General features: G+C 40.6%; 2 protein-coding genes across 14 annotated transcripts in view; both read right to left on the minus strand.

The window, feature by feature from the left end:
- Positions 1 to 2,300: 2,300 nt before the first annotated feature.
- LOC129705240 (CCR4-NOT transcription complex subunit 1-like) lies at positions 2,301 to 16,135 on the minus strand. Of its 3 annotated transcripts, none has more exons than XM_055648734.1 (8): positions 16,014 to 16,135; positions 13,666 to 13,839; positions 12,930 to 13,079; positions 7,248 to 7,428; positions 5,905 to 6,037; positions 5,019 to 5,153; positions 4,385 to 4,429; positions 2,301 to 3,329 (listed from the first exon to the last, which is right to left on the minus strand). In XM_055648734.1, exons 1-8 carry the CDS (start codon positions 16,104 to 16,106, stop codon positions 3,251 to 3,253), a joined length of 990 nt encoding a protein of 329 aa, XP_055504709.1. In that variant the 5' UTR covers positions 16,107 to 16,135; the 3' UTR covers positions 2,301 to 3,250. The 3 variants fall into 3 exon arrangements, with proteins under 3 accessions (XP_055504709.1, XP_055504708.1, XP_055504710.1); XM_055648733.1 differs by having other exon boundaries at positions 13,666 to 13,860; positions 16,014 to 16,134; XM_055648735.1 differs by lacking the exon at positions 4,385 to 4,429 and having other exon boundaries at positions 13,666 to 13,860; positions 16,014 to 16,133.
- Positions 16,136 to 18,577: 2,442 nt separating this feature from the next.
- The window catches only part of cnot1 (CCR4-NOT transcription complex, subunit 1), a 145,052-nt gene continuing 139,695 nt past the window's right edge, over positions 18,578 to 23,934 (minus strand). For 5 of the 11 annotated variants that reach the window (XM_055648727.1, XM_055648730.1, XM_055648728.1 and 2 more), the window contains 4 exons: positions 23,359 to 23,528; positions 22,618 to 22,849; positions 20,876 to 21,124; positions 18,581 to 19,566 (listed from right to left, as the gene is read on the minus strand). In XM_055648727.1, coding sequence (XP_055504702.1) covers positions 19,399 to 19,566; positions 20,876 to 21,124; positions 22,618 to 22,849; positions 23,359 to 23,528 — 819 coding nt within the window. In that variant the 3' untranslated portion in view covers positions 18,581 to 19,398. Of the gene's footprint in view, positions 19,567 to 20,875; positions 21,125 to 22,617; positions 22,850 to 23,358; positions 23,529 to 23,934 lie in introns of all 11 variants that reach the window. The other 6 variants (XM_055648723.1, XM_055648725.1, XM_055648722.1 and 3 more) reach the window with 3 other exon arrangements.

Raw genomic sequence — 23,934 nt, forward strand, 5'->3', positions numbered from 1 at the left:
TAGAACTAGGATGTTACAATCTAAAATGTTAAATCAGATTGTGGGAAGGTAAGAATATACCACAGTAAAGCAGTGGAAAAAGACACTAACCTTTCATCTTCAGGGACGGACAGTTCAAATCACGGCCTTTATTCTGGTTACGTGCTGCAAGAGAACCCATCTAGTGCAGTACCAAGTGGACAAACTAGAGCTGATGAATTCAGCAGATGGTTGTGCAGGGAATGAAAGATGGATTGTGCATCTGAAGCATGAGATGGAGTTGAGTGAGCTTCACTTTTTGTTTAAGTTCAGCATGCCGAGAACTGGGTGCTTAAATGGAACATGCTTAATTCTTAGCATTAACATTCCTCATCCTCACAGTGCCTTCCATAATGTTTGGGACAAAGACCCATTATTTATTTATTTGCCTCTGTACTCCACAATTTGAGATTTGTAATAGAAAAAAAATCACATGTCGTTAAAGTGCACATTGTCAGATTTTAATAAAAGCCATTTTTATACATTTTAGTTTAACAGTAGAAATTACAGCAGTGTTCATACATAGTCCACCCATTTCAGAGCACCATAATGTTTGGGACACAGAAATGTCATGTAAATGAAAGTAGTCATGATCAGTATTTTGTTGCATATCCTTTGCATGCAATGGCTGTTTGAAGTCTGCGGTTCATGGATATCACCAGTTGCTGGGCGTCTTCTCTGGTGATGCTGCCAGGCCTGTAATACAGCTTATGCTTTTTTTCCGGGGCCAGTCCCCTTTTTTCTTCAGTTTTCTTTTCAGCATATAAATGGCATGCTCAATTGGGTTCAGATCGGGTGATTGACTTGGCCACTCAAGAATTGACCATTTTTGAAAAAATTCTTTGTTGTTTTACCAGTATGTTTGGGATCATTGTCTTGCTGTAGAATGAACAGCCGACCAATGAGTTTTGAGGCATTTGTTTGAACTTGAGCAGACAGGATGTCTATACTCTTCAGAATTCATTATGCCACTACCATCAGCAGTGGTATCATCAATGACGATAAGTGAGCCAGTACCTTCGGCAGCCATACATGCCCAAGCCATAACACCCCCACCACGTTTCACAGATGAGGTGGTATGCATTGGATCTTGGGAAGTTCCTTCTCTCCTCCATACTTAGCTCTTGTCTCTGATACAAGTCTTATCTGTCCACAAGATCTTTTTCCAGAACTGTGGTTGCTCTTTTAAGTACTTCTTGGCAAACTGTAACCTGGCCATCCTATTTTTGCAGCTAATCAGTAGTTTGCATCTTGCAGTGTAGCCTCTGTATTTCTGTTCATGAAGTCTTCTGCAGACAGTGGTCATTGACGAATCCGACTCCTGAAGAGTGTTTCTGATATGTCGGATAGGTGTTTGGGGATTTTTCTTTATTATAGAGAGAATTCTTCTGTCATCAGCTGTGGAGGTCTTCCTTGGTCTGCGATTAGTAAGCTCACCAGTGTTCTTTCTTCTTAACAGTTAATTTTGGTACGCCTAAGGTTTGGCTGATGTCTCTAACAGTTTTATTCTTGTTTATCAGTCTCATAATGGATTCTTTGACTTTCATTGGCACAACTGGTCCTCATGTTGATAAACATCAATAAAAGTTTCCAAAGGTGATGGAAGGACTAGGTGCTGAGACCTCTCTTATACCTGCATTGAGGCACTTAAACACGCCTGAGCAATTACAAACACCTGTGAAGCCATGTGTCCCAAACATTATGGTGCTCTGAAATGGGAGGACTGTGTATAAACACAGCTGTAATTTCTACATGGTGAAACCAAAATGTATAAAAATACCCTTTAATAAAATCTGACAATGTGTACTTTAACCACATGTGATTTTTTTCCTATTACAAATCTCAAATTGTGGAGTACAAAGGTGAATAAATAAATGATGGGTCTTTGTCCCAAGCAGCATGGAGGGCACTGTATGTGCAGGCAAGAACAAGATCTCACAGAAACTGAGCTGGGTGTAATTGAGGTTGCAGTTTGGAAGGAACAAAACGGCAGATAGTGTTGAATACTTAGGCTGGTGTTAAGTATTAACACATGCTCGCAGCTCACCAAATTTTAGGTGCGAATTTATCTTCCAGATTTGGCATCCACAATAAAGATTAAATTGCATCCACAAAATGATTTACAAAATAAACAGCATAATTTGGGTTGGTGATCGAAAGTGACAAACACATTATTTCAAAATAAGATTGATATTCAGTCAAAATCAGAACCAACTCTAAAAGTTACACAATGAACATAATCTGGCCTTCAATATCTAGAGGCAATAAACAAAGAGGAAGTTGCTGCATGACATGGGTTTTAATGCATTAACTACAATATGCTTACATACAAGAGTGTTAAGTGGCAGAACTAGAGCCAAGGAAACTACAAAGACTACAAAATACAACACATGGACCAATACATTTACAAAACAACATTCAAAATCCTTACAAAATGGCCTGTATTGGTCCTTGGTTTCTTTTTACAAACTTAATCGACTTCATGCCGCAAAACTGGCTCTTTTTATCCCACAATTTACAGAATTCAGGGAGAACCTTTTATTTTCCTTTGCATTAACATAGTGAACGCCACAATCAGCCTGGACACCCCCTTGTTAAAGGACAGAAGGAGCGGCTCATCTTGAACACAAACACCTTAAAAAATAAAAACCTTTATGCAAACCATACTGACCTCCATGCTAATCTGCTGGAGGACTTTAAATATACAAGAAAACGGGCAAATAAAAGTCAATACTGCTTTCCTTCTCTCCCTCCCCCACCCCAACAAAGTGGGGAAAATGCATCGAATAAAGAGCAGCTCCTGTGACAACTCTCGAGGATCTGTGGCTTGGCTGTAATTTGGAACGGCGGGGAATCTATCCCAGACATGCTTCAATGTGTCATCAGCTGCCAACACCGGTAATAACTGGATAAAAGTCAGTTTAATACAATTTGCACAGATGGAGATAGTCCGGTTTAAGGTTGCACTCCCTTTTATTTACATTTTTATATCATTTCAAATGATATTCACAGCATTTGTTTTTTTTGGCCAAGTGACAAATGAAAAATAAAACATGTCCAACATGAAATCAGTTCTTCATCGACCACTGTTCCTATGTCTGCCTCATGCAGCTGACTGCATTTGATTGGAAGAACCAGCAAGTTACACAACCAATGACAGTTTTCAAGAAAAACACAGGCTGCCCATCACTCTTTCCATGTTGTTTCTCCAAGGAGGTATTGCTTCACCGTTTTAACTTGCGCCAGTGCCTTCCATTACTTGTTGTGCCTGCTTCTGTCCCATACAGCATTGAGCTACAGACTGGAACAACCTGAAAAACAGCCATCAACCAGCATTAGTCCAGTGAAAACAAACCAGGAAAGAACGCAACCTCAGGACATGCCACTGTGCTTAACAGCCAATTGTGTACTTTTGAAGTTTTAATCCACTATTGCAATTAGGAGGGAATACGAGAATAATTTAGTGCACAGCAATAATACATAGAAACAAACTGTTCACTGTCCACTGAGAAGGCCAGATAAGTCAATGTCTCACCTGAGAAACAAAATCTTTTAAGTGCAACATAGAACCTCCACATGGATTATGTGCTCAAACGCCTGGAGTGTGTGCAAGAACCACAGGGAGTAAGAACGCTACCACTGAGATTTAGTATCAAGCTGACAGGGAAGTACTTTCTCTGTGCATCAAGTTCCCAACCAACTATATATATCTTGTACAAGCTGCTCCCAATCCACACAAATGGATCACAATGTGGTAATGAGCTAAACAGGTCTGATGGTATCAAGTGCAACACCTATTGCAAGCTATAATGGATCTGTGCTTTGCTGAGTTTGAATAGCTGAAAAAAAGCTCAGGGTTCCTTTCTTTATTATTGTTGATTCAATGGGAGATTGTTGTGTATGTAAACAGGACAAATGCAGTTATGATGACTTCCATGACTGATGTCACTCATGATGGCTCACATCAGGGACTGCATGCTGACAGCAGAAATGTCCAAATAGGGGAGAGCACACTTAAGGAATGGTTGTGAGGAAAATTGGACGGGAAAAATTGTCAGATTATTAATTAAATTAACTTGCAAACATTCACTTATTCAAGTTTTAAATCGTGTAGTGCGTGGTGTGCCAGTAATCAAAGAGGAGAAGCAGAAAAATAAACTTACAGAAGGTCATAAGTAAAATAGGAAAATAAACTGCTGGAAAAGGGAAAGGATACAAATCCATAAAATGGAAAGAAGTGTTTGAAACAATCCAAACATTCTAATTGTACAGCATGCCTTAACTGTATTTCTGAAGACGGTGGCCTGGTAGTTGAAACAAGAATACTCTCAACTAAATCCTAGTTTGATTTGGTGCAATAGCATACCTGGGGCTCAGGTCAGATATTTGGAGAGAGGTATAATGTTGCAACCTACAGAAGCAAAAGACAAACTCAATAACAAAGATCTGATATCCAAGGAGGAATCAAGCACATTGATGTAATCACAAATAAAGCTCACCAACGCCACTACTTCCTCAAACTTTTGGGGAGACTTAACATGCTGCCAAATACTCTGTCGAATTTGTACAGGTGTATGGCAGAAAGCATATTAACTGCTACAGGATGCGCTGTCTCAAAGACAGCTATCATCAAAAACCCACACCACCCTGACAATGCTTCTCACTGCTACCATCGGGAAGGTGGTATAAGAGCCTGAGAAGTGTCACCTCCAGGTTTAAGAACATCTTCCCATCAACCGTCTGATTTTTGAACCACCCTGCACACCATAGCAACTGTACCTCAGCAGGAAACCACTGTAGACTTTGCACTGCTATGGTTGTCTATGTACTATCATGGTCTGGTTTACCCAGTAACAGATAGTTTACTATATATTTATTTCTGTTGTTTAATGTGCTTGTAAAGCTGTAGCAAATAACTTTTTCTTGGTGCAGTTCATATCTGGCACATATGACTACTAAACACTCTGGAAGTTTGTAAGAAAAAAAAAAAAAACACTTACTTCTCAATCTCAGGAGCACAATGGACAAACTCATGGTTCCAGAACTTGAAGGCTGGATTTTTAATAAGCTCAATAAAGGTAATGAGCAGTCCCCAAGGATGAGGCCTGTTTACAATCAGCCTTTCCAACAGTACTCTGCAAAGGAAAAAGCAGAGTTACAATTAAAACTCAAAACTTGTCTGGTGGCCAACTGAATCAAGGAAATAAATATATAGTTCAAAATTCTATTGGGCCATTCTTTGGAAAGTGAACCAAAATGTCACACACGTGACCCAATGGCATCGCATAACGTGGTACATTAGAAATTCATGTAAGAGAATATTCTTATTCATTGCTATTTTCCTACGTACAGAACGGTAATGCATGTCTGCTAAAGATATGAATATTCCAGCTTTTTAAAATTCAGAGTTTGTAAGATAAAACTGAGTTATGAAAAAAATGCATCCGATATTTGACCTCTGACCCTGAACAAACTGTCAGCATATAAAAATTTAACTTGATAAACTTTGAAAAAAAAGTCATATATACAGTACCTGTAATGCTTTCAAAATTAGAAGAGATGTATTCCATATTTTTGGTCACACACATGACTAAAACAGCTTATTTTAGAACTTGCTTCAGATACAGGCCTACACAGCACCTTGAACAGCATTCATTTTCTGTACATACGATTCCCTCATCATTTAATTTTCTATTTTAATTATATGACCTGTCTTTTTTTGTAATAATGGTAACACAACTCAGAAAAGCTTTGATAAACACTAAAAATGCATTTCCAAGTCAAGGTAAGGAAAAGAAACATTGAACTACAAGGCAGTTGTGCATGGACCAGTATCAAGCACAAGATTGATGTGCACAGTGGTGAAAGGGGTCCCCTATTCCTCACCTGGTGATCTGCTCCTGGATTGCTTCTGTATTGGCTTCAGCAAACAGATACAGCATAGTACAGCTGAAATAGTGGGTGTGGCTGTTTGGGTATCGCAACTGATTGGCGATGGCATTCAGGAACAAGTATCGACCTGAAAGATGGAAGAAGGATCATTCCAGCAGGCATTTAATAGAAAGATTAAAATTTATGCTACTGATATTTCTAAATACAAAAAAGTCAAAACAGCTTTGCTTGAAATCCCACAAGCAAAAATCCAGCTGTACCACACAACCCCCCACCAAGGTACATAAGTAGAGAAAGCACATAAATGACAAACACCAACTGTTGCTTTTAAGCCCAAACAAACAGAACCATTCTAATAAATCAAGACATGGCAGGCACCTCAGACCTGTGTAATGTACACACTGTATCCTGTGGAAACACTGGGACTTCTAGTGTGTAGGTGGTGTTACGAATTGGCGAAATCTGATCTCCAGTTAACATATCTGCAGACTACTCAGCAGGAAGTGCCAAACAGATAGCACATTTCAAGAGGAATTGATGTCTGACACCTTGAAGGAGAGCAGGCAAGGTAGTTCAGGAGATCCCTGAAGATATCTCACTCTGTAATCAATATTCAGTTCTGAGGGGAAGGAGGACACCATGGGAGAATGCAGCCAGAACCAACACCAAACCACTATGGCTGGCTCAGCAGTGCAGGAACAGAGGACAGAGCAACAGATTTCATAGTCTGGGATCCAAATAGTATTTCTGCGGTCACAGACACCACTCCCGAGAGCTCCTCTGCCCTCCTGATTGCCAAAGTCAAGAACAACTTGGAGGTGAAATCTAACAACCGGATTCTAAAATCTCATCCGAAGACTCCATTTAATATTTGAAGGCACTATTACATGGGCAGAAGAAATGGGACTGATTGGAGGGCTGTTTCTGAAAGCAGGTAAAAATGCTGACTTGGTAAAGACAACCTTAGCCAAAAGAGTAAGTTCAACAACAGCGTTCACTGCTGCTTGTATACAGATCAATTAATTCACTCCTAATCTGTATGCTTCAGATACATATTCACACCACACTCAGTAAATTGCACTGCAATCTTGCATCATTCTACTGTTTTGCACGCAATGTTTTTGTTGTTACATTTATCATTGTATGAATACAGTTTGCTCTGCCAGCTTAACTTGAACAAGGAATTTCATTTCACCCTCCTGTATATGACAATAAACTAGGCTGAAATCTGAACTCTGAAATGCACCACCGTGGACCAGGATTTGGGTCCAAAAGCACCCGTCTGTAAAAATAGCAAAAATCAGAGATACTTAATGTTAAACTTGAGCAATCTTTACCTTCTGTATCTAGGTCCACAGCCAGGTTCTGGAAGATGTCCATGTGGGCAGAGTGTGTGATAGTGCTCATGGATGGCGTGCTGCCCTTGTTGTGGATGTGAGCAATCGCCTGCGTTCCCACATACAGCACCAGGGCATTGATTAGCTGAATGTTGTACCGGTTACCAGGTTCGTTTGATACCTGAATTTCAAAGATTAGTTGAAACTTACTAGAATAAACGTAATTACAGAATATCTTTAACAGTAACTAAGCAAGAGATTGCCATTAATGTTCACCCTCCCTAGGAAAGAGAAACCTAGATCAACTCTTCTTTGACTGATGTCCTAACAGATATCCACAAACTAAGCACATACCAACAACAAAACAACATCAGGACCATCCACCTTGCCTGACGGTATAACTGGCAGCATATTTTTCCCCAATAAGGCCAATGAAGTATACCTCCAGGGGGCACCGCATAACGGCTGCCTCGCCAACGGTCTGTCTGCGGTCTGCGTCTTTTTCATTCTTTGTGTTTTTAGTTTGTAGTAAAATGTATGTTTTAGCTTATCTTTAGTTTTTGTATTTGTGTGTGGTGATTGGGGGGGGGGAACATTTTTTTCTCCTTCGTCGACAGAGATGCGACTTTTACGGTGTCGTACCTCCATCTACACTGCGGCCTAACATCGTGGAGTTGGCAGCATCTTGTTTGGGATTTCTTGAGCTCCAAAAGCGCGGAGCCTGTGGACATCTTGGAGTGGGCAATCCCTTTGCCGGGGGTCAGCCTTTGGTGCTCCAACCTGCGGGAGCTGCGAACTTTAACATCGGTTAGGGACCGATTTCGGGAACTCCAATTCGCAGCAGTTTCGACCGTCCCGATGCGGGAGCTCGATCACCGGCTGCGGATGGTCCAACTCCCCCGACCGCGGGAGGAAAGGAGATAAGACTTTATTGCCTTCCGTCATAGTGGGGAATGTGGAGGAGCCGCTGTGGTAGATGTTTATGTCAAATTTTTAAGTAGTTGTGTGTCTTGTAGCTTTTTTGGTATGACTATATGGTAAACCAAATTCCTCGTATGTTGCATTATGAAGTTACTCTCCGTACTTATTTTGAAGTTTTATTTAACTCACATTGTATTTGCAAAAATTTGGCCAGTGTAACAATGTTTAGACAAGTACAACCACAACTACATATTTCAAATGTACTTAAATCAAAATAAATTATAGCTAGTCATAGCATGAGATTGCTTGTTATTCATCAACATTCTTCTCAGTGATGTTAGGCAGGGATCAGCGCTGGGACCTCTTGTTATTTATTTATATATAAAAAATGATTTGGACAAAAACACAGGTGGGTTGATTATTAAGTTTGCTGATAACACAACATTTGATAGAGAAACAAGGAACTGCAGATGCTGGTTTTTACCAAAGATAGACACAAAATGCTTAAGTAACTCAATGGATCAGGCAGCATCTCTGGAGAAAAAGGATGGGCGATGTATCATGTTGGGACCCTGCATTGGACTGTAGAAGGGTGCCGACCAGAAACATCACCTATTCTTATGTCACCCTGCTGTACTCACTCTATACTTATGACTGCGTAGCCGGATATAGTGCGAACTCCATCATCAAGTTCGCCGACAACACCACTGTTGTGGGACGTATCACTGATGGGCTGAGTCCAGAAGTGAGATCGACCGATTGACCAAATGGTGCCAGCACAATAACCTGGCTCTCAACCCCAGCAAAACCAAGGAACTGATTGTGGACTTTGGAAGGGGTAGGATGGGGACCCACAGTCCCGTTTATATCAACGGGTCGATGGTGGAAAGGGTCAAGAACTTAAAATTCCTGGGCATGCATATTTCCAAAGATCTCTCCTGGTCCCAAAACACTGATGCAATTATAAAGAAAGCACATCAGCACCTCTACTTCCTGAGAAGATTACGGAGAGTCGGTAGGTCAAGGAGGACTCTCTCGAACCTCTACAGGTGCACAGTAGAGAGCATGCTGACCGGTTGCATCGTGGCTTGGTTCCACAACTTGAGCGTCCAGGAGCGGAAAAGGCTGCAAAAAGTTGTAAACACTGCCCAGTCCATCATCAGCTCTGACCTCCCTACCATCGAGGGGATCTATCGCAGTCGCTGCCTCAAAAAGGCTGCCAACATCATCAAGGATCCATACCATCCTGACCACATACTCATCGCTCCGCTGCCATCAGGTAGAAGGTACAGGAGCCTGAAATCTGCAACATCCAAGTTCAGGAATTCAAGGTGACCCTTGTGGCTAAAGGTATCAGGGGGTATGGAGAGAAGGCAGGTACAGGATACTGAGTTGGATGATCAGCCATGATCATATTGAATGGCGGTGCAGGCTCGAAGGGCCGAATGACCTATTCCTGCACCTAATTTTTCATTTTCCTATCTGGGACACATGGCAGTAAACTCTCTTGACTTGACTGACCCACTGAGTTACTCCAGTATTTTGTGTCTATCATTTTATCAAAAATTGATGTTGTGGAGATGTGGAAGGTTTTCATATAATACAGCAAAGTATCGATGAGTAGGAAACATGGATGGAGAAATGACAGATGGGAGATTAATCCGGACAGGAGCATTGACTCACAGAGATCTTGGGATGGAAGTCCAGAGATCACTGGAAAAGGTAACACAAGTAGTTGTAGTGGTGAAGGTGAACGTATGCTTGGCTTTAAACAGTTGGGGCATTAAGTACAAAACTTAGGAAGTCAGGTTGAAGCTGTATAACATTTTGCTTAGACCCTATTTGGAGTATTGTATGCAGTTCAGGTTACTCATTGCAGGAAGGATTTGTATGCTTTGACAAACTTGGATTGTTTTCTCTGGAGTGTTGGAGACCAAGGGGAAACCACTTCCCCAACCAGCACATTCCAGCAATCTACTCATTTCCAAAAGTAACTTGCCACAAATCTTCGCCTCCTCCCACTTTGAAGCTACACCTTCCAGTATTTGGTATTTCCACCCTAGGACACAAACTCTTGACCATATATGATATCGATGCCCCAAAACAGAACAAAATTCTTAATTGCAGGAGCACAACAGATATGTAAACATAGTGTACTAAGATATGTAAATCATAGTACACAGTAGAACTGAAGTGTGTAAATTGATGAGGATGCATTGTCAATAAAACATGAAAATTATATGACGTATACGGCGCAAGGCTACTTTAGCATTGCTTTGGACTCTACAATTTATCATTCTACCAAAGTATTAAATGCCAAATGAAATATCCAGATTAGCCTCAACAGCCTGATGCCAGATCCTGAACCTCAATAATTATTGAACCTTGCTTAACCTAATTAGTGAAATTCTATACAACCATACCATTTCTTGCAATGGACCAAATTCAAACAGGAATACATCTACTTCTGTACATAATTTATTAAAGTGGACTCGCTGGATAACAACTGGATAATGCAAATCCACTTAGACCAAGGCCAGATATATGCTCCTTTTTTCAATGTCCCGAGTCGCTGCCTGATTTGGTTGGCTCCAATATCTGGAATTGCTGCTGGAATTCAGTGGTGCATAAAATGCAACGTGTGGCCAAGTTCTGTCTTCCCTTACACCTCCTCATTACATTGAGTAATAAACCAGCCACTCCTCTATTCACATTCACTAGGCAGAAATTCACCAAACCTAGCTGTTGGTGAGCAAGGGCTCCGACCCCAGAAACATTTTGTAAAGTGGAATTTTGGACGGTATCAAAACTGTCAAAAAGTATGAAGTTTCTGCTAATGTCTCTTGACATTTAAACACATTCAAAAGCACAAATGTCATTAAAAAAAGACGACTAAAAAGAAAGTAGACATAATTTAAACATTGAACAAGATGAAGTCTTGCTAATAACAATAAATATATATTCAATTCAATTTAATCTAAAGTCCTCACTTAACTAAAACTCCTCCTCCTCCTCCTCCCCTCCCCCCCCCCCCCCCCCCCTCCCCCTCCCTCCTCCACCACCTCCTCCCACCACCATTGAAATGAACAATGGCACTGAACTGGCAAGTGCTGAAATGCAGGAAGTTAGCATGACCACTAGATTCCATGAAAAGAGATTAAAAAGCAAACAGTGACATTGTGGAGGTTCTTTCATGAAGTCTAAGCCTTCCACCTTTTTGTGAATGACTCTTTGGAAATTGTTCGGACCCTCAATCTAGCCCTGCTTACGAAGAGTTTGACGTAATATACCAGAGAATGAATTGCAAATGTTCGTCATCCTGGGAAAATCTACTCTCAGTAACTAAGATGTAATTAGGAAAATGGACAAGGGAGAGCCAGTGGATGTAGTGTACCTGGACTTTCAGAAAGCATTTGATAAGGTCCCACATTGGAGATTAGTGGTCAAAATTAGGGCACATGGTATTGGGGGTGGAGTGCTGACATGGATAGAAAATTGGTTGGCAGACAGGAAACAAAGAGTAGGGATTAACGGGTCCCTTTCAGAATGGCAGGTAGTGACTAGTGGGGTACCGCAAGGCTCTGTGTTGGGACCGCAGCTATTTACGATATACATCAATGATTTGGATGAAGGAATTCAAAGTAACATTAGCAAATTTGCAGATGACACAAAGCTGGGTGGCAGTGTGAACTGTGAGGAGGATGCTATGAGAATGCAGGGTGACTTGGACAAGTTGGGGGAGTGGGCAGATGCATGGCAGATGACGTTTAATGTGGAGAAATGTGAGGTTATCCACTTTAGTAGCAAAAACAGGAAGGCAGATTCCTATCTAAATGGCGTCGTTGGGAAAGGGGACGTACAGCGGGATCTGGGGGTCCTTGTTCATCAGTCTATTAAAGTAAGCATGCAGGTACAGCAGGAAGTGATGAAAGCGATTGGCTTGTTGGCATTTATAACAAGAGGAGTCTAGTATAGGAGCAAAGAGGTCCTTCTGCAGTTGTACAGAGCCCTAGTGAGACCACACCTGGAGTATTGTGTGCAGTTTTGGTCCCCTAATTTGAGGAAGGACATTCTTGCTATTGAGGGAGTGCAGCGTAGGTTTACAAGGTTAATTCCCGGGATGGCGGGACTGTCATATGCTGAGAGAATGAAGCAGGTGGGCTTGTACACTCTGGCCTTTAGAAGGATGAGAGGTTATCTTATTGAAACATAAAAGATTGTTAAGGGTTTGGACACGCTGGAGGCAGGAAACATGTTCCCGATGTTGGGGGAGTCCAGAACCAGGGGCCACAGTTTAAGAATAAGGGGTAAGCCATTTAGAACGGAGACGAGGAAATACTTTTTCTCACAGAGAGTTGTGAATGTGTGGAATTCTCTGCCTCAGAGGGCTGTGGAGGCAGGTTCTCTAGATGCTTTCAAGAGAGAGCTAGATAGGGCTCTTAAAGATAGCGGAGTCAGGGGATATGGGGAAAAGGCAGGAACGGGGTACTGATTGGGTATTATCAGCCATGATCACATTGAATGGCGGTGCTGGCTCAAAGGGCCGAATGGCCTACTCCTGCACCTATTGTCTATTGTCTAACACCCACCTATTCCTACCATCCAGAATCTTCAGATGACAAGCCGTGTGCATCGCATCGTTGAAAATATAAACATAACTGTACCTCTTAACTCTTGGTCAACATTTTTTTGAAGTGCAGTCTATACCAAAGACTGATTTATGTAATTCTAAAATGAGATGTTTAGTCTTATTCTGCTCACCTGCAGGTTACTGCGCAACTCTGACAGGAAGGTCACTGGAGAACGTGTCTTCAAATAGGAGTCCAAGTCCTTCTTAAACTGAGGTGGCATCACTCCGGTGAAGTTGGTTAATATTCGGGGAGCAATGTTGATTTCACTTAGCATATCCACCTAACACAATCATAACATACCTCTCTTCAGTTATAGCAGTACACAATAGCTCTGAACACAGACATCATATTTTCCCCTGCACCTCTTCATACATGGGAGATCAGCATTGTCCCACTCATTTGTAACAGCTATCATTTTCAGAAACAAACCATTCAGGTGATATGCCAATACTGCAACAAAATGAAACTATTGCTTTGTGGAAGTTCAGTTGAGATAATTGATTGTGGAATGAGCACTTTCTAGACATGGTTCTAACAGACTCACAAGAGAATGAGACTTTATCAGCTTCAATCATTTTAAGCATGAAGAAAACATTAAAGCATCAAGTTTTTTAGCGCATTAAGCATTATTTTAAAGTATTATAGAGCATCTCATTAGCTGTTGCACCTCCAGATGTTGCAAGCACTTCTCCTAACTGTAAGGTATAAAATAAAGCTATTGCATTGAATGGAATCTTTGAATACAGCTTTGGGAGACTGGGACATTTTATGCAATGAAGTAAACAGTGCCACCTCCATTTCATTTGTTTAGACTATTTTGTTTAGTCACAGTGCAGATCAGAGTATGATGTTTAGTGTTCTAATACCTTTAAATTAGGCGTGAATGGATCTGGCAGTCGCATGTTCCGTGGGAAGGCACTCAGGATCAAGTTACGCAGCTGAATACAGTTTGGTGGGATCACATCGCAGAAGCCATAATGGTAGTCACAAAGAAACTCGGGAAAGTCGTGCAATAGGACAAGCAAGACACGGAGCGTGCCCTGTAAATATAAAACAATCCTCTTTAAACTTATTAGATATAATGGAAACAAATGAATCAACAAATATGCATTCAGCTAAATTTATTGCAAATATGAAAACTATGTTTGTGCAATAACAGATTTAAACTAGCATCTCTTATCAGATTCGGAGGGGAGCTAAAACATTTTTATTGCCCAAAGTTTTGTTACAACAACTCTTGTACGCACAAAATTCCTACACAGATTTGATAAGTTTCATGTCTTTATTTTTTGGATAGTCAAGAAATGCAGAGCACGTAAAACTGAAACCACTGAAAATGTTTCGCAGTTTCAGGTAGGTTTCGATGTTCATAAATTAACCTCACTCTTTTACCATAATGCAATAATGGATTTGAAACTGTGCTGGAACATTAACAAAAGGACCATTTAGGGGCCTAATCTGAAGCATCTATTAAAGGGTTTGTCACTTGATAAATAAATGTTCTCCACAGTTGCTGCCTAACATGCTGAGTGTATCTTGCATTCCATTGCTTCCAGCATCTGCTGTTGTGGATTTTCATTCATGCGCTAATCTTACTGGCATTATGCCTATGTGACCACTTATTATTTTAAATTTTAATGTCTGAGATACAAAAAGCCAAAATAGAACATCGCAACAGGAACAGGAGCTATGGCAAATGCAAATCTTTTAAAATGAAACTAAGCAGCTCAAATACTACTTTTGTTTAAACATGCAACTCACTGAAGTAGAGATTGGGAATGCATTTCACTTGTTATTTCTACTCCCAGTAAGTTAACTGAATTTCACACAAATTTGAGCAGTGTTGGTGAGGCACAAACGTCCCATCATTGGAAACAAATAGATTTTAAATCCACAGAAATTCCTTGCGTTCTTTAGGTTCCTAGCAATGCACCGTTAACCGAATAAGAAATGACCTAGAGGACCTGTCATGAGACCACAATTGTTGCTGTCTCAAATCACTGAATATTCACACCATGCCCCTGATCTAATCGAGTCCTCTCTACTCAATGGAAACACAAAAGACCGCAGATGCTGGAATCTGGAGTAACAAAAATCTACTGGAGGAACTCAGCAGCCGAGCAGCATCTGGAGGTGTGGGTGGGGAAGGAATAATGATTTCAACCAAATGTCAACCATTCTTCTCTTCTCCCCCTCCCTCCCCTCAAATGCTGCTCAGTCCACCTTGTTCCTCCAGCAGATTGTTTGATCCTATCTACTATCAGGCTTGGTTGGTTGTCCTTTAGCTGGGATAAACATTACACAGTAGGTATGGCACAGTTGTAGAGCACGGAAACGGGCCCTTTGTTCCAACCTTGTCCATGCCAAGTGCCAAGTACAACTAAATTATTGTAGCAGTAGAGGAGATTTTAAACAACTGGACCCTATTCAGCTGTTTCAGTAACCTTTCCCATTTCATACACGGGGATGCTCTCTGACAACTGCAATCTTTAATTCCATTCATGACTCCTCTGCAGATGAAGCAGCCAGTGTCTGCATGCAAGAATAGGCTAATTAAAAGCAAACAAATATTGGTACTACACAAGCACCAAAGAATGACCATCCCTAACCACCCAACCTTGGCATTAGTACCATCAAAGCACACGCCATCATCATCCCAATGGTCACGGCTGGCCAGAAGTTATAGTGGGTCAGATGTTGGGTATTCTGCCGCAACTTGCATCCTTGCAGCCCAACACCTTTCGACCATTCATTAAGCATGGAAATAGACTGGATGAATGTGGTTCCTGCTATTCAATCAAGCTCAACGGAATCCAGGATAAAGCACCACACACCACCATAAACATTAATTCTAGCTACCACCAGCACTGTAAAATCAATGCTGTACAGTTCCTGAGGTAGGCTGCTCCAAAAGCACCTCCTAAACCTGTGACTTCCTCCATCACGAAGGGCAATGGCCACAGGTGCATGGGAGCCTCAGCACCAGCCGGTTCCATCTCAAATCAAACATCATCCTGACTTGGAAATATATTACTATTATTTCATTGTTCCCAGGTCTAATCCAGGACATCTCTCCCCAATAGTACTGTGGAAGGACCATAGTAGTCAAAATGAAAGCTCACCACCAGCTTCAAAGTAGGGACAGGTAATAAAGGAAAAAAAATTAAGTTATGTTTTCAATTACAACCTATGTAGTGCTTGTAAAGAAACTTACCTTGTAAAGAATTTGCATAGGTTTTGTCAACTCCACATTTCTCAGGTACGGAGCCAGGAACTTGAATAGATCAATCAGCAGCTGGGCATACATGGGCCAGCCCTAGAAAACAGAAAACAATGATATTTCAACAGGGAATTTATAGAGTTCAAAACTTCACATATGCATTGTAAAAGAAAGACCTTTAAGTAAAGCACAAATCGAAAGATTACAGACTACTTGAAGACAATCCTAGGAAGTAGAAATGGGATTATACAGCAAATCGAATTTATTCATCAACAAATCACACCATCGCTCTCACCCATTCAATGAAAGAATTTTCAAATCAGACAAATGATTTCATAACCAAACCATACTCAACTGAACTTGAAAGCCCATCACACCTCCTATGCTTAGATTTCTCTTGCATTTGCAAGTGAGTTATAGCAGGAGCAAGCCAGAAATCTGCTGATCTTTAACTTTAGCACCACTTTCCTGCACAAACCTCCATATTTATTAATTTCCTCCAAGTCCAATAATCAGTAAATTACAGTCTCCACTCGGGTTGCACTAGTGGAGAAATTACAAATTGTTTGAATAGGGTTAAACTCACCACCCCAATGAAGAAAACCATAAATGGAAGTTAACCTTGAGAAATTCTATTTCACTTAATTCCTAAATTCCACAGGCTCACGCTATTTATACTCATCCCCCAGGAACCAACCTAGAATCCTACTTCAAAAAGACTGGATGCCTCATTTACACCACTGCACAAACCGGAAGCATTTATGCCCCTTTCACCATAAAACAAACACCATACTGTGACTGTGAAACAGCCCCCATACACTACTCTCATGCCTTAACTAGGAGCACTTGGCCAAAGGAACTAAAGGGACAGTCTAAATCCGTTGACACTAGGAGACTTCATTACCCGAGGGCAAATTTCAGAATTTTCACCAATGCAAACGGATCAAATAACACCCCTTCTTTTTTAAAGTCAACTCACACTCAATGCTTAACCCAACAAATACTGTTTTCGGGAAGCTTCTCCAGCATTTGCAGCCAGTGAGAGAAATCCTGCAGGAGGATTCTAGCCAGAAATCCCTCCAATCAGAGATGTTAGCTTTTATAATGGTCACAGAAATGATGAAAAGGTCTCAAAAGGTCTGGTTTTGCAGCATATATCAAATGGTGCCAGACAGTTAAGAAACAAAGCATCCACTGGTCCAACAACCAGTGCAAAAACATTAAAGGATGTGAATTTAAGAGCCATAACCATCTGTTGACTGCAGAATACGATGATCTATGGCATCATCAATGAACTGTGAGGTTTTCAAATAGAATGAAACTGACAAATCAAAGAACAAATACAGCATCATTGCTATCACAGCAACGATGTATGGGGTGCCCCAGAGAAAACATCCAGGATGAATCTGCTGCTACGGAAACTTAAAAAACTCAGTACAAGTGGGATGCTCAGGTAGTGCACAGAATGATACATTTGAGGACATTCCTACCTTCAAGAATGTTGAGGCTGCTGTATGCGCTTACAGGATAGTCCTATCCTGTACTTTCTGGACCGACGTGCATGTCTGTTAAGTGAACATGGGAACTGTCTTTTTCATGGCAGCTAAAGTATTCGTTGCTGTGCCTCACTGGCAGTACGCAGTTAAACCACTCTTAAGTTCAATGACTTTCTCCAGCACTGTGTGGGGAAATGTAAAAATTAGTGATGGGGGAAATGCTACTCATTGCAATGAAGATCCGATGGGAAATCAGTTCCAGCCTAGGCATAGACAAAGCCAGGAGGTTTAGTGCTTTACATCTAGTGGGCAGAGCGCAAAATAATGTGGAATCTAGTGTTCACCAAACATTTTTGCTTGCTGAAATGAAAAAAAATGCTGGAGTAACTCTCAAGGTTGGGTGACAGCAAGAAAATCCATTCCTTCTCTCCAGAGATGCTGCTCCCGCTGAGTTACTCCAGCATTTTGTGCTACCTTCGTCTCTGCAGTCAAAAAAATGTTGGCACTACTCATAATAAACCAAAACTACATAATCAGAATATTATTAAAAGTGCATTTGCAGCCTGGCAGAAAAAGGTAGGTGAACTATTTGGCCTAAGATATCTACACACTGGTCCATTAAGAATTTAAGAGCCATCTGTTTATGTAGTGTTCTCCAAAGAACAAATGCACAAAACTGTATGGACAGAAAACTTTACGGAAAGCCTCAGTAAAGTAGTCAAGCGAGAATGCAAATTCATACCTAAGGTGTATGCGCTAGCATCTTTGTAAGAGTTTCCAAGGCATAGGGATTTAAAAATGTGATTTGCTGCATGAAAAAAAAACAATATTTACAGCAAAAAAATTCATACCACAAAAAATGTGGCTGAAAACTTCAGAATATTAAAAAGGTTTGCACTGAAATTTGGCAAGAAATCTACACTTATATTTCATGTTCAGGCAAGTGCGAAGCTGTCTCATTTTAGTACAGTCATGTTTGTACCATAAGCAATAGGGCCCTAGAGCTAGGGATAAGGTATATATTTGGCGCTGAAGATGATGTTTGGCACGCTTACATTCACTTGTCAGGGCACAGCGTACAGGAGTTGGGACATAAATGTTATAACTGTACAAGTTGATGGCAAAACTGTACTTGGAGCATTGTGTGCAGTACTGGTCACCCAGCTGTAGGAAGCAGTCATTAAGGTGAAAAGGGTGCAAAACAATTCACAAACAGTTACCAGGACCGAATTGCTCGAGTTAGGAGACAGTATATGCTACGGCTTTTAGGAGGAATGCCCTTATAGATCTATAAAATCATGAGGGACATAGATAATGCAAATGGTCACACTTGTCCCTTGGTATGGGAGTCCAAAACTCAAAAGGCACAGACTTAAGGCGAGATGAAGAAATATTTAAAAGAGGCCATTGGCCTACTCCTACTCTTTGTGTTCTAGTGACACAAAAGGGCTTCTAAAAGTACATTACAGAGAGTCTGAAGGTAAACACTGGTTCCTGAGAAGATGAGACCAAGGGATTGAAATTGATCATGGGAAATAAGGAAGCAACAAAGTCTTTGAACAAATATTTTATATTTCTCTTCGTTGACTGATGCTGAAAACATTCCAATAAGAATAGAAAATCAAGAGAGCATTAGCCTGTGGGGGTGGGGGGGGAAGCTTAATCACTCAACAGCAAAGGTACTAATAGCCGACAATTATTAATTTGTTCACCAGCTATGTTACTGATTTTTAACTTGGTTCATTCTTTTTCCCTTTTTATAAAAGGTGCAATTCAGCAATATTTCAGTTCTCTGACACACCTGTTGGAAGCCATTAGGCAAAGTTACCACTATTCCCTCCTTTTTATCATGGGACAACAGGGATATTTGCCTTTGTTAATACTTACCAAAAAGCAGTCAGAGTCTGGAAATTGATAGTTTCCAGCACATGCTCAGGGGCATTTAACTCCAGCAACAACATGATGAAGATACGATGATATGGCAGCTGCTGAAACTCACTCTGACGTACTTCATGATCTTGCAATAGTACTCCGACAACAATCCCCAGTACCTGCAGAACATTAGATTTGGAAGCATTAAAAATAACCCAATTTCTCTTTGCAAAGGTGCATGCAGTCTAGTATGTTCACTCACTCATGAACAATCTTCATGCCATTCTAAATGACGCATCAGTATACTAGATGATGAAAACCCTGATAACATCCATACTTAACAGACATTTCTGTGCAGGTTCAACAACTGAACTCTTGCCCAACTTTCCCCCTTCAAGTGTCCAACCGACCGACCAACCGAAACATTACAATTGTTGCCAAGCGACATGGGCGGCCTCAGCATAACTTCAAGATTGAACTCTGGACCTTTCAGATCTATACAACTTAGCCTTGCATCATCAAAAAGTTGACACCAATGCCAACTTGGTAACATTATATTCTGTACTTGATTTTCTCTATTACACAGATATACTAATATATGATATGATTAGCCAGTACAGGAAGCAAAACAAAGAGTTTCATCTTGGTACACTTGACAATAATAAACCAATACCAAGTTTGGATAAAAGGCAATACTATACTTGTATTTTAACAAAACATTTCTCAATGCACTTCCTCCTCCGCTTTTTCTTCATATGCTTCCAAACCCGCACTCGGGTCAGATGCAAGTCAGATGAAATGGGCCACTATTTCAATCGCATTAGCTCAAGACATCAAATGCCAAAAACAAGGAAATTGCTTAACAGATCAAACTCTTTCAGAATTTTAACATATGCAATCTTGCTTAAGGAACATGAATGAACTTCACTGAGACTTTATCTATTGGCCATTTCATAACCTGATTATTAAATTCTGAATGACTTTAAAATCTTGTTGAGTGACCATTTGATAAAGGCAACAAAAGTGGGAAGCTGGCTTCTATCTAATAAATCCAAATCGATAGTTAAATTGTTTTGATGATACTAGAAAGCACAGAGCTGGATATGTGACATATCTCAGTTCAGAATGGTTAGTGCTGAACCAGAAGCAGACCATCCCCAAAATTAGTGAAATGGACTATTGAAAGGACACCAACAGCTGAGGGAGTGAACTGATTATGCATATATTCTGCAATTTGGAAACCCATCTTTCCAAATTAAGCCATGTCCAATTGATCAAAAGATGTTTAAATTCCCACTGAAAATATAATCTGTTCTAGATGGCTATTCCCTCCCTGCCAAATCTTATACACAATAGATAATAGGTGCTAGAGTAGGCCATTTGGCCCTTCGAGCCAGCACCGCCATTCAATGTGATCATGGCTGATCTTATTCAGCAATTAAATATAACTGCAGGTGACAAAGGTAGATGACTGTAACATCTACTCACCTTATTGAGAAGATTGATTTTAGTGACAGTGTTGGTAGCCTCCCCAGAGTGTTTAACCAGCAGGGCTATCAATCTGACAAAAGCATCAAGGTTGTGATAGCACTTGGCCCTGATCATCGTAGGATTGGCAGTGGGATTGTGCTGCTGTTCCTGTTGTGCACGGTAACTAATCTCAACACACATTTCAGTGCATAGGCGGAAGAAACGCGTAATCAGGTCATCAGTCTTCAAAATTCCCTGCTGGTGCATCTGTAGAGATAAAAGAACCTCAATATTGAACAAAATACACGGCATCCACAAACTCCATGTTCACACTTCAATACTTTAATAGATCTGCTGCATATTTTGCCATGTTAACCAGTTATCAAAATGAGAAGTGAAATTGGTGTGCCAGGTCACTAATTAGGTTACTCCTCAGAGAATGAAAGATCAATGGGTAAAATGAATAGCCACTATAATCAATAATTTTGGAAAGTATTTATACATTAAAAAGAGAAAATGAGAAGACCTAAAGAGTGGAAAAGTTAAAGATCTTACAGGATGGTATAAGCAGCATACTAACCAGAGATATGAAAATCCAAATATTAATTTGCCTTTAAGGCTAAAATTCAGGAGTAAGAGCTGATATGTAGGGAGTGAGAATGAGATTTATGGGGGAAGGGGTGGTGAGAGTAGGACGACAGAGGACCAGAGGACATTTGCATAGCTCTAACTTTTCCCACATTTCATGTGCTCTGCTTTCCACCACCCTCTCCTGCACTTACTCCATAATTTCCAACCCAAACTCATTCACAGGTTTTCCTGCTGCTCCTCAGAACAGATGGCAGTAATAGTTTAGGTTTAGATTTAGGTTTATTGTCAAGTGTATTGAGGTACAGTGAAAAGCTTTGTTTTGCATGCTATCCAATCAAAGCCAAACTCAAGTTGGTAGGACAAAGTGCAGCATATTGTTCTCCTCCGTTCCAGAGACAAGGTGCAATGTCTGCAAAGGGGTAAAGGTGAATCGGATAGTACCAGGAGAGTAATGGGACCTTTTATCTGACATTCAGGTCAGGTCACTCAAAGCAGCAGGAAGATGGAGGATGCAGGTCCTCACATTTGAGGAGAGATTAGTATTACAATGAATGAGGTCGTGAGGGTGGCTGATTCAAATCCGGAGGTGACACGAATCCCCAGTTGATATAACAACCTAAAGGTTGAGGAGACTTAACGGATAGGCAATGGGTAACTAAATCACACCCACTTTTGGACCTTTAATATTCTTGGAAAATCTACTTATCTGCCAGATTTAATATAAATTAAAATGTAAGAGATGCTGGAGGGTAGGAGAAATCTTTTCATGGAGAATTCATACAGTACTCAAGTTGCTGACAGATGTAAAGGCCATTTGAACATTTAAGAATAGCTTGGATTCCTTTTATTCCTAGGTAGACGAAAATGCTGGAGAAACTCAGCGGGTGCGGCAGCATCTATGCAGCGAAGGAAATAGGCAACGTCTCGGGCTGAAAACATACTTTTTATTTATTTTATTCCTTTTATTCCTCTTCAGCTAAAAGGATTATAATTATCTTTAGAACAAACATTAAGATTGACCAATTGTGCCAACAGCATATTTCCTTGCTTCATATTCTACAAACTTGTGGGTTTCAACAGTTTCCAGCTACCCATCTCTGATTAGATTACACTGGTCTCAACGTAGGTTTCATTAACTAACTCCTTTAATTCTCAATAACCATCCTTACCTGCCCAACAAAGGCTGAAAATGCTTTGGTGCTGTCCCGTCCAGCTGCTGCAGAGTGGTAAAGGTTTACCCATTCCCTCAGTAAATACTCAGCTTTCTCCCGAAGCCCTGGTGGATCATCATATTCTGAGGCCTGAGATATCCCAGAATGCATCATAAAGTTGGGGCCTCCATGTGCACGATCCATCATAGCTTCATAGTTAGCTCTAAGGAGATCCATGAGCTGGGGCAATCTGTTCACAAAAACAAATGATAGACAGTTATTACAGAACACAAGCACCATTTCTACATCATGGTAGATGCGCAAAAACATATCAACAGCGATTTGCAAAATACAATATCCCAATCGTTTATTTACGTACACCCAAATATTAATGTTCTGGATCACCAAGGTATTTCATAGGACAAAACAGCTGAAAAACAATGGTAGATTTGAGAGGTGGCAAGATAAATGAAATATGCTTTGAGATGTTTGACAATAGTCAGTGCACCAGGAAATATCCCACCTGTGACAATGTATCGTTAGCTTTTAGAAATGTTTGAATGCTGCACTGACTGGCTGACATTTTAAATTTCGTTGTACATGGTTCATGTTACAATGACAATAAAGAAACTATTCTATTCTATTCTAATAGTATCATGGTTCCCAAATTTCATCGTGCAAACTTGTTTACTTCAACCTGAGAGGATTGGATTTCAATTACCATCTTAAACCTATTCCCAAACCAATCCTAATACTTACCCTTCAGGTGCATTTCCTCTGGAATGAGCACTGATCCTCATAAGTGTTTCAATAGTGTTGAATAAATCTGCTTCGGTAACATGGCTAATGCTTCTCTCGTCCACCAAGAGAATCTTTACCAACTGCATGGCAAAAGCTACAGCCATATAGTTCAAGCCATTCTCCATTGACTGCAAAAATTAAAAAAAAACACTTTAATTCAAAAGCAGAGCACAACATCAGCTTAGGGTTAGGTTTATTATTGCCACATATAACAAGGTACAATGAAAAGCTTTGTTTTGCACACTATCCAAACAGATCATATATACCATTTGATACAATTAGTTCAAACTCAAGTACAATAGATAGAGCAAAGGGGAACATACAGAGTGCAGAATTTAGATTACAGCATTGTAGCGCATCAGTTCTTTAGACAAAGTCCAATGCCTTCAATAGGATAGACATGAATCAAACAGTATCCTGGCTTACAGAACGACCATCCAGAAGCCTGAAAAAGAAGGGGAAGAATCACTTCCCGGGTCTAGTGGTGTGCACTTGCAAGCTTCGGCCAGACGGGAGCAGGGAGGAGGAGGAGGA

The sequence above is a fragment of the Leucoraja erinacea genome, chromosome 17, assembly GCF_028641065.1.
Source record: "Leucoraja erinacea ecotype New England chromosome 17, Leri_hhj_1, whole genome shotgun sequence".
In the NCBI taxonomy this organism is placed as follows: Eukaryota; Metazoa; Chordata; class Chondrichthyes; order Rajiformes; family Rajidae; genus Leucoraja; species Leucoraja erinaceus.

Excerpts from the sequence above, each read along its gene's own strand:
- LOC129705240 (XM_055648733.1), bottom strand. The coding sequence starts at position 16,106 with ATGTATGCCCAGCTGCTGATTGATCTATTCAAGTTCCTGGCTCCGTAC. Across the intron at positions 13,080-13,665 it reads CATTCACGCCTAATTTAAAG|GTGGATATGCTAAGTGAAAT; the intron begins GTATTAGAACAC and ends TGATTGTGTTAG. Across the intron at positions 3,330-4,384 it reads ATATCTGACCTGAGCCCCAG|GTTGTTCCAGTCTGTAGCTC; the intron begins GTATGCTATTGC and ends GCTGTTTTTCAG.